Source organism: Chrysochloris asiatica, unplaced genomic scaffold, assembly GCF_000296735.1.
Source record: "Chrysochloris asiatica unplaced genomic scaffold, ChrAsi1.0 scaffold00029, whole genome shotgun sequence".
NCBI lineage: Eukaryota > Metazoa > Chordata > Mammalia > Afrosoricida > Chrysochloridae > Chrysochloris > Chrysochloris asiatica.
The window spans coordinates 1,435,797-1,446,569 of NW_006408547.1; the positions used below are offsets into that span (position 1 = coordinate 1,435,797).

A 10,773-nucleotide genomic window follows, 5' to 3' on the forward strand; every position below is an offset into this window, starting at 1 on the left:
TTGTCAAAGATTTCATTTTACTTGGATTTACGATCAATGCTCATAGAAGAAATAGTCAAGAAATCAAATGATGTATTGCATTAGGGAAATCTATTTCAAGAGGCCTCTTTAAAGTGTTAAAAAAAAAAAAAAAAATTAGTTGGAGGACTAAGGTGCACCTGACCCAAGCCATGGTATTTTCAATCGCCTCATATGCATGTGAAAGCTGGACAATGAATAAGGCAGACTAGAAGAATGGATGTGTTTGAATTATAATATTGGCAAAGTAGATTAAAAGAACCATGGTCTGTCAGAAGAAGAAACCAGTATGTGTTGGAAGAAATACGGCCAGTATGTTCCTTAGAATTCAGGATGGCGAGTCTACATGTCTCATACTTCAGCTCTGTTATCAGATGCATCAGAAAAAAAAAGGGAACCACCTAGGGACGTGGACAGTGGCAGCAGCAATGGGCTCCCACAAAGCAATGGTTGTGAGGGGCCAGTGCTCTGTTTGTTGTGCTGAAGGTCACTGAGTCGGGGCCAACAACAACAAAGGAGAAGCTTGAATTAACTGCTGTCTATTTGATTCCAACTTCATATCAATAAACATATAACAGGGGGCTTCGAAAAGTTTGTGGAAAATGGAATAAAAAAAATTATGGAATTTTTCCATGAACTTTTTGAAGACCCTTGTATTCCAGTTTAGTCAAAATGAATACAAATATTTCCCTTAGCAATTTTATCTAAGAAGACCAAATATACTGAATCCATACCTATTTGTAAGGAGCTCTGGTAGCGAGTCGGGTTGCCAACCTCAAGGCCAGCAGTTCGAAACTACCAGTGGTTCCATGGGAGAAAGATGAGGCGTTCTGTTCCTGTAAAGATTTACAGCCTCGGAAACCCTGTGCAGGGTCACTATGAGTTGGAACCGACTCCACGGGACTTACCACCACCAACAACTAGTGGCATTGTGGGTTAGGCACTGGGCTGCTAAGTGAAAGCTTAGCATTCAAACTATCAGTCACTTAGTGGGAGAAAGAGGAGGCGTTCTGCTCTCGTAAGATTTATGGTTTCAGAAACTCTATCTAGGAGTCCTGGTGTGGCACTGTGGGATAATGCACTGGACAAGGTTGGTTTGAACTGCAAGGTCAGTGGACCATATTCACCAGACACTCCTCGGAAACTCTATACAGGGTCACTATGAGTCGGAACTGACTTAATGACACTTAACAACAACACTAAGTCGGAATAGACCCGATGGTAGTGGGCTTGTTCTGGTTATGTCTATTTATGATGGTGGACTCCTGGTGTGGCGCTGTGGTTTAATGAGTTGGAATTCAAAGTTGAGTTGAACCGCAAGGTTGGTGGTTCAAGCTCACCAGCTGCTCCTGAGAAACCCTATACAGGACCACTATGGATCGTAACTGACCCGATGGCACTTAATAATAACAACAAATTTGTGGGGGTAGTGGTATTCACTGGTAGAATTCTCACTCTCTATGTGGGAGGTCCAGGTTCGATTCCAGACCAATGCGCTTCCTACCCAGCTACCACCTGTCTCTAAGAGAAGTTTGCTCTAATGCTAAAAAAGTCTCAGTAGAGCTTTCAGTCTAAGACAGATGAGGAAGACAGGCTTGGCAACTGAATTCCAGAAATCAGCCAACGAAAACTCTACGGATGACAACTGTGGGATCCCCAAGGCATCATGGATGGCTCAGCACCAGGTGGCATCTCCTTTCTTAGTGCCTAGGGTCCCCAGGAGTCAGGGCCAAGAAACAGCAGTATAACAATACTTCTATTCAGCTTCGTAAATGAAATGCAAGTCTTGGTTGAGGGTGAGGACAAGCATTCTTGATGAAAGAATGCTGATATTTGTATTTAAGTCTCATTTTCTTTGTCAAGAAAATCAAAGGAGCAGTTCCCCTGAGAAAGGAGAATAAGGGAAGGTCAGAAAGCCCACTGTTGGTTTGTTTTCTTAATCTCAGTTTTTATTGACTCCCTGCTTTAAAAGAGAGAATCTGATGTTTATCAGGAAGTTACTCCATGGAGTATTGTTTTATAGGGCTTAAGAGATTTAAACATTTTCAAACTTATTTTTTAGTTTAACATATTGCTTTTGTGATCTTGTCAGCATGACTAAATAGATTTGGATTGCCCTGTAGTTAAGACTTTTTTTTAGAAAAATATATATAAGAAAACCCATCAGCACCCTTTAAATGAAATAAATATATGTGTAAGTATGTTATAAACATGGTCACTACTGTCATTTTTATTCTAAATAAGGAGAAAAAAAATCTTTCCATCCACAGCTACAAGAGCACCCCAAATTTACCAAACGTCCAAGGTTGTAGTAGCAGTCCGGGTATTTTCTTCTGTGCTTGATCGCTGTCCGGTAACTGTGTTCCGCTGCTTCAAACCGCTTGAGGCTGTTCTGGACGATACCTAAGTTCATCCATGCAGCAGCAAAGTCTGGCCTGGCAGGGCATTTAAAAAAAAAAAAAGAAAAAGAAAGATAAACAAGAAAAAGGAAGATTTAGAACAAGAATGCAGAAGTTAACTACTTTGTTACTAGTCTAATTGTAAAAGCAATGCCTACTGTATTTGTACAGCCAAAGACAGCAGCTCCTCAGCTTCCTGGAGCTCATTCCTTTCTTTCAAGATATTGCCAAGATTATTCATGGCATGAACATACTTGGGATTTAATCTGGAAGTTGACAGAGAAAACAGTTAGTTAAAGGACAGTAGTTTTTGCTAAGCTTTTAGGAACTGGCAAGAGCTCTTTAAACGTGTGGTCTTAAAGGGGACAGGTTTCTAGGTTTCTAACCTTAGAAAGTTAAAACATTATGGACATCTGAGGATAAGTCAGACAGTATAGGTATGAGGGATCCAGTTTGCACATATTTATTCCAAACAAAACGTGCAAAATGTGCTCAAACATGACTCTGTGATCAGTGGATGGCTGAAGACAAGTTTTCTCAGGAAAACACTTGTCTTAGTCTCCTTAAGGTGATTTCAAAACAAAACAAAAAGGTCCAATCAAAATAAGGACTTTGCTGGAGATCTGCTGGGCCAGTTAAACCCAAGGCAGAGAGAGGTCAGTGCACAGGGTTGTGCTGATTGCTCATTAAGATTCCTAAGGGGTAATCTTGATAGATCACCTCAAAAGACACAGGATGACCACAGTGTCTTATTATGAATCCATTTTAAGAAAACTGGAAGCTGTATTGGTGAGAAAAAGGGTAAAAAACTTAGGTGAAGGTATTTTCTACCTCCCCACCCCCCATCATGACAAAGTATACCTACTCATTCTTTGAGGGGAATAAAATTTGTCTTATGAGAATTCTGTTAGGAAACCTTACTCTATTCATTCTACAGCCCTGATCTTGGCCCTTCAGATTTTTTTTTGCTTCCCAAATTTACATGACATTGACAAAGAACACAATCTCAGCGGCTAGTAGATGCTAAAACTGCCTGCTGTGTGATGTGGTGTAAACTGAAAAACTGAAGAGTGGAGAATTCTTTGGGGAGCGGTTAGAAAGATGGGAACACCACCTTCAGAAGTATGTAGACCCAGATGGAGGATGTGTTGAGAAACAAGAGCTTCAGATTTTTATGTTTTCTTTTTTGCTGTCTAATAAAAGTTTCTATAATTTTATAGCAATATTGTTTGACTTACCCTCTTGTGAGTGACATTTCTTATGGGGGACAATAAGAGTGTAGTACCTTACAGCTTCCCTGTAATATCGGATGGCAGCTGTTTGGTTACCATTATCAGCCAAGTTTTTCCCAACATTGTAGTGAACCTGAAAATGCACATAATGATTTGTCCATCAGCAGGTCAATTTCGTTGTTCAGAGGCTGTGTATCTAGCACACATTCTAACTGAAGTGAGAAGGTAAAGGCACAACACAACACAACAAAACACCCACCAGAATCTCAGCTAAAATCCTACAGAGCTCAAGCTGGGGGTTTCTTTGTGCTTGAATCCCTCCCCTCTGTCAGAAAAGATTAGGAGAAAGGGAGGTGACGGGACAAGCAGGTATTATGACTAAAGTGTGATTAGGTGGAAAGTGACTACAGAACTTAACAGAAAAAAAATGGAAAAGTAAGAAAACTGATTGTTTTTACTACATGCCATCGGATAGCATAGTGACTCCACAAGACAGAGTAGAATGGTTCCATAGAGTTTTCTAGGTTGCCATATTTAAGGACGAGTCATGGCGCTGTGGGTTAATGCGCTGGACTGCAAAGTCAGTTTGAGTGCAAGGTCAGTGGTTCAAGCTTACCCATCGCTCCTTGAAAACCCTATACAGAGTCGCTATGGAGTGGAATCAACTTTATGGCACTCACACAACCAACAACAATATTTAAGGAAGTGGGTCACCAGATTTTTTCTCCCATAGAACTACTTGTGGGTTTGACTGGCAGACCTTTCAGGTAACAGCTGATGTCTAACCATGGTACCACCAGGGCGCCTTATCTTTACTAGTAATCCCTCAAATTCCCTTCTAGATGTGCTGTTGAGTCAGTTCTGACTCACAGCGACCCTGTATAGGGTTTCCAAGGAGCGGCTGCTGACTGTGAACTGCTGACCTTGCAGTTCAAACCAACCTTGACGTCAGATGCTTATCCTACTGTGTCACACCAGAACTTTACCCTATTACAGTAAGCCAACAAACGTCCATCCATACAGCAACAATTCATCTGAAGGCTCATTTTAAACAATTCAGCCATTTCTGGTATAGTATTTGAAGTACTTTACTTTATAGCTAATAATACATACTCACTCATTCCTTCAGGAAATGATTGACCAGCCCCTGGGCACCAGACACTAGGCTTTCAGTGAGATTCACAGCTATTGTCTGGTCTAGACAGAGAGCATGAAGGGCTCTGAAGGAAGGTGGTTTGAGGGACTGGGGAAAGGAGTCTTTAGGAATGGACTTTGTGGTTGAGGTCTGAACAGGGGCATGACCAGGGAAAGGGGCTGCTGATAACCGTCAGAGTGTCGCAAGCAGAGGACGCACCATGTGCGGGGCTCCTGGGCCAGGAGGAAGCCCTGTGTCTAGAGAGCAGAAAGTAAGAGAGGGCTGGAAGACTCCCGGGGAAGCAGGCTGTATGCAGCCTTGTGTAGGCAGCGTTGTCTTTGCCCTCAGGATTTGTAAGGTACAGGGGTATCATCAGATTTCCATTTACTTAAAATAAATCACCCTGTCTGCACTGTGGAGGAAGACACCGGGAATCCAGTGAGAGGCCAGGCCTGGTAGCTCACTGTGGAGGCAGATACCAGGAATCCAGAGAGTCCAGGGAAAACAACAGACTGATGAGGATGGAGGTGGTCACAGAAGCGGGCAGTGTGAAGGATACTCATGTCCAATAGATCACAGGCTTCTGTGATTTGTTTCCTTCCTAAGTATGTGGAGGAAGAATGTGTCTACAGTGAATTCTAAGTTTCTAATTTTCTAGCCACTACCTGTCTTCAAAGGAGCTCTGGTAGTGTAGTGGTTATGAGTTCGGCTGTTAACCTCATGGTCAGTAGTTCAAAACAACCAGCAGTTCCACAGGAGAAAGACGAGACTTTCTGCTCCTGTAAAGATTTACAGACTCAGAAACCCTGTGCAGGGTCACTATGAGTCGGAACTGACTCCATGGCCCATAACCACCATCATCTGTCTTCAGTTTGTTTTACTGTATTGGCTTGAGTGTTGCTGTGATGTTGGCAGCTACGCCACCAGCATTTCAAATACCAGCAGGGTCAACCATGGTGGATAGGTTTCTATGGAGCATCCAGATTAAGACATATTACGAAGAAATGTCTGGTAATTAGCCAATGAAAATCCTATGGATCACAGAGGAATACTGTCTGATATGGTGCTGGGAGATGAAGCTCCTAGGTTGAAGACACTCAGAACAGTGTGACTACAACAACGTTCTCGAGACACCAAGAATCATGAAGATGGTGTAGGGCCAGGCAGAGTTGTGTTCTCTTCTATCACAGGGTCACCCTCAGTCAAGGTCAACTGAACAGCAACAACAACTTCCAGACTAAACAATGGTAATCACTTTTAAGGAATGCAACTGACTATCTGGGCAGGAGCTACGAATCATGCTGATCTTGAAGTCCTTTGAAAAACCCAGCAGAGAAACCAGGGTGGTAACTGAGCTCAGGAGAGGAGCACACTAGGTTGTTCCCATACTGATGGGAAGCGAGAGCCATGGATGTGTGTAATCACCCAGAGAGCAAGTGGGTGGAGAAGGCAATCCTCTGAAATGCTAACCTCCTTTTACTTTTCTAATCAAACTAAAAAGCAGAAGAAAGCAACAGGGAATACAGTAATATAAAGAGAATCTTAACTGACTGAAGGAAGAAGGTGGTAAAGCTGACTAGAAAGTTGGACAGTGAATATGGAAGACCATTGAAGAATCGATGCATTTGAGTTATGGTGTTGGAGGAGACTAGTAAAAGTATGACAGGCTGCAAGTTGGTCCCCACTTCACGCCACCTAACAACAAGAAACCATAAACCTTAACCAACATGCACCCACGAGGCCAAATGATGGTATGTTCTCAATTGTACTTTGGTTGGTAATATATCACAAAGATAGTAGCTGGGGCCAGAACTCAGAACAGGGTAAATGAGATTGCACAGGTTTATCAAAACTATCAATGCGAAGTATGAGTATTCTGGAACACTTAATTGTGCCCGTGAGGAATCTGTATCTGGACCAAGAGGCAGCTGTTTGAACAGAACATGGGGACACTGAATGGTTTAAAATTAAGAAAGGTATGTGACAAGGTTGTGTTCTTTTAGCATACTTATTCAACCTGTATGCTGAGCAAATAATCCAAGAAACTATGTTATATGAAGGAAAATGTGGCATCAAGATTGGAGGAAGACTCATTTAACAACCTGCAATATGCAGATGATACAACCTTGCTTGCTGAAAGTGAAGAGGACTTAAAACATTTACTGATGAATATCAAAGAGCACAGCCTTTGGTAGGGATTGCATCTCAGTGTAAAGAAAGCAAAAATCCTCACCACTGGACCAATAAACAACATTCTTATGAACAGAGAAAAGATTGAAGTTGTCAAGGACTTCATTCTTCTTGGATCAACCATCAACACTCATGGAAGCAGCAGTTAAGAAATCAAATGACATATTGCATTAGGCAAATCTGCTGCACAAGACCTTTTTAAAGTGTTGAAGAGCAAAGATGTCAGCTCTCAAGCTAAAGTGCACCTGACCCAAGTCATAATATTTTCAGTAACTTCATATGCATGCGAAAGCTGGACAGTGAATAAGGAAGACCGTAAAAGAATTGATGCTTTTGAGTTACGGTGTTGGAGGAGAATATTGAAAGTGCCATGGGCTGCCAAAAGAACCAAAAGATCTGTATTGGAAGAAGTGCAGCCAGAGTGCTCCTTGGAGGCCAGGATGGCCAAACTTAGTCTCCCATACACTGGACATATTGTCAGGAGGAACCAGTCACTGGAGAAGGATATCATGTTTGGTAAGGTGGAGGGTCAGAGAAAAAGAGGCAGACCCCCAGTGAGATGGATTGGCAAAATGGCAGTATCAATGGGCTCAAGCATGGCAACAATTGTGAGGTTGGCCAAGGATGTGGTAGTGCTTCATTCTGTTTTGCATAGGGTCGCTATGAGTTGGTACCAACTCAATGGCACCTAACAACAACAACAACATCAAAACTATAAAAAATTATTGTTGATGAACAAAATCTCTTTTTGGCACTTTACTAGAACAAGGTCAATAGCAACCTGAGAGTTAAGGCCATTTATTGATTTGGGAACGGCAAGAGTGACATCGAGACCTGGTGTGGTGCTCCACATAGGGTCTTTAAGACTCACAGTGACCCTGTACAGTGTTTCTGAGGAGTGGAAATAGTCGACCTTGTGGTTCAAACTGATCATTCTAATTTGTCAGTTTTCAAGTATGAAAGGGTGTCAAAAAGTTTGTGAAAAATTAAATGAAAAGATAATGGAATTTTCCCATGAACTGTTTGAAGCCCACTTGTATACTCATTTAATTTTACCAGAGAGAAGGAGTCGTGAGCCAGAGAATCACAGGTGATATAAATGTGCACGAGTGTATAGCATACAGTAGATTTAAACTTTCAGAACTAAATTATTGCCCACTAATAGATCCTGGAAGGAGCTCTGGTAGCATAGTGGTTACGAATCGGGCTGTGAACTGCAAGGTCAGCAGTTCAAAACTACCAGCTGCTTCGTGGGAGAAAGATGAGGCTTTCTGCTCTCGTTAAGATTTATAGTCTCGGAAACCCTGTTCAGGGTCGCTATGGGTCGGAACTGACTTGATGGCACATCACAACAACAACTATAGGTCCTGGGTGCTGGAGCGGTGCTGTGGGTTAATGGGCTGGACTGCAAGGTCGATTTGAACAACATAGTTGGTAGTTAAAAGTCACCAGCTGCTCCTCAGAACCCTATTACAGGGTTGCTATGGGTCAGAACCGACTCGATGGCACTTAACAACAATAGTTCCTGGGTGGAATTTTCGTGTGGTGCTGTAGGATAAGCACTGAACTGCTAACCACTAAACAGTAATAGTTATTATAGGAATCCTAGTCCTGGTGTGGCGCTGTCGGTTAATGCGCCAGACTGCAAAGCCGTTTGAACTGCAAGGTCGGCAGTTCAAGCTCACCAACAGCCCATTTTTGCTATGGGTCAGAACCGACTCAGCGGCACTTAACAACAACAAGTGTGGCGCTGTAGGATGAACACTGAACTGCTAACCACAGAGTCGGTGTTCAATCCCACGAGCTGCTCCTTGGAAATGCTCTGCGGGGTCACTATGAGTCAGACTTGATTCCACAGCACTTTACGTCATCAAGGACAATAGACATTATCATCTTCAAACTAGCTTGGAAGGGGCTTTGTTAATGCTATCACCAGAACCCACACATTTCAAAAAGCGGGCTCCCTTCCCCCACCCAGTCTGGATGTGTATACCTTCATATCTCTTGACAAAGGAAGGCAAGGCAAGAGGAGAATCCAGCCAGCCAGGATTGTCCAGGTGGTGGTAAGAATACAAATACAGACACTCAGACTCCTGAGTACACCCTCCTGCTGCTTCCCTTTGTTATGGGAAACACTGTTCCCTCAATAAAAAGCTCAAAGAGTTCAACTGCCCTCTGCAGTATAGACAGTGTTCTGTTCTACACCTCAACCAGAAGACAAGGGAGAAAGCCTGGAAACACAAACTGTGGCTAAGACATGACGCTAGTTCAACATCTAATACAGCCCTCGCAGGCAAGCTCTCTGGAATACAGGATTGGTAAACAGGTTTATCCAGAGGTCATCTTTAACAGGGTTAGAGAGGGAATTGTATGAATAAACATGTGCTGCCTACATTGTTAAACAAACAAACAAAATAAAACAAATTATAATTTGCTTAACTTAAAATAGTGTTTAAAGAATTCCTGATTTTTGTTTCCATGGGATGTAAAAAAAAAAGACTGAAAAAGGCTGCTTATTCTTCAACTTCCCCTCTAGCCTTTGTGATTCCAACACTGAGGCAATGACACAGTACAGGAAAGCAGAAGATAACAACTACCACTATAGCCCAGACATGGATGTACAAGTGAAGTAAAAGGATCAATAAGGAAATGCACTGACAGCAGCACGAAAATCAGTTTGTTAGTTGCAAATATTCTGCTAAATTTTGATACTAAAAAAGAAAAAAAAAGACAGACATAAAAATTCTGTAACTGATCCTGGGTCACTTGATCTGTAAAAGCTCATGTGATACACTGTCCTTTCCATTGTTAAGAGAATTTACAGTTGTATTACAGAGCTGATACTAATTACATTGTACTTGGTGTTGTTATTGTTAAGTGCTTGCAAGTCAGTTCCAAATCACAGTGACCCTTTTTAGGGTTTCCGAGGAGCAACTAGTGAATGTGAACTGCCGATCTTGCAGGTCAAACTTTTCTTGCAGTCCAACTCATTATCCTACTTGTAAGTCTTGAAAATGAAGTACTGTGTAAATAAAATTACATAGTTGGCATCAAATATAGTGGGTGCAATAAATGGAATTTTCATCTGGTTCCATTCAATAGCCAATACCTTAGTATTTCTCCCTGGTCTTCTGGCTGAGGCCTACAATATGCATGGCATTGTGGGTAATCAAATACAGACCAGGCATTTGGATATTACAATCTTTTGAAAAAGATGTGGTTTGGTTTTAAAATTGGCAGTTAGTTGCCAGTTACTCAATATTGAAGGAATGTTAAGTGGAGACCAGTTTGGAAAATGTTTCCCCTGCAAAGAGGGTGAACAAGATCGTATTTTCCAAAATATGGTCTCTTGCCTGTACTCAACGTAGCCCCACCCCCAAATAATAAAGACAATGACATACAGATTCTTCAATTTAAAGTAGAACTTATGTATGGAGTGTTAGATCATGTTTATACCAAATAGCATTGCTATAAACAGTTCTTGGAGAGAGTTATTACCAATGGGTCCATTCCAAACCGTAGGCCTTGTATTAAAGAGACAAAATGACACACACATGGTGTGTGCACATGAACACATGCCCTGTGATTTCCAGCTTATAACACGTGAAATCGTTCACACGTCCTTTTAACCCCTCATTTACTAGACTAACTGGAACCACAGCACCATCCCGGTCTAGTCTGTTGTTCATGTTATTGAGTACTGTCTGTGTTGGTCTACACTGTATAGGGTTTCTGACAGAGGCTGGTAGGTCTGAATTGCTGATCTTCTGTATGGCAATTTAGTGCTTTATCCTAAACT

General features: G+C 41.9%; 1 protein-coding gene across 1 annotated transcript in view; it reads right to left on the reverse strand.

The window, feature by feature from the left end:
• TMTC4 (transmembrane and tetratricopeptide repeat containing 4) overlaps nucleotides 1-10,773 on the reverse strand; it is a 109,228-nt gene that overhangs the window by 17,825 nt on the left and 80,630 nt on the right. Inside the window, exons 11-13 of the mRNA XM_006851533.1 lie at nucleotides 3,703-3,782; nucleotides 2,576-2,683; nucleotides 2,312-2,453 (exon numbers count right to left, since the gene is read on the reverse strand). Of these exons, the coding sequence (XP_006851596.1) occupies nucleotides 2,312-2,453; nucleotides 2,576-2,683; nucleotides 3,703-3,782 (330 nt within the window). The remainder of the gene's footprint in view (nucleotides 1-2,311; nucleotides 2,454-2,575; nucleotides 2,684-3,702; nucleotides 3,783-10,773) is intronic.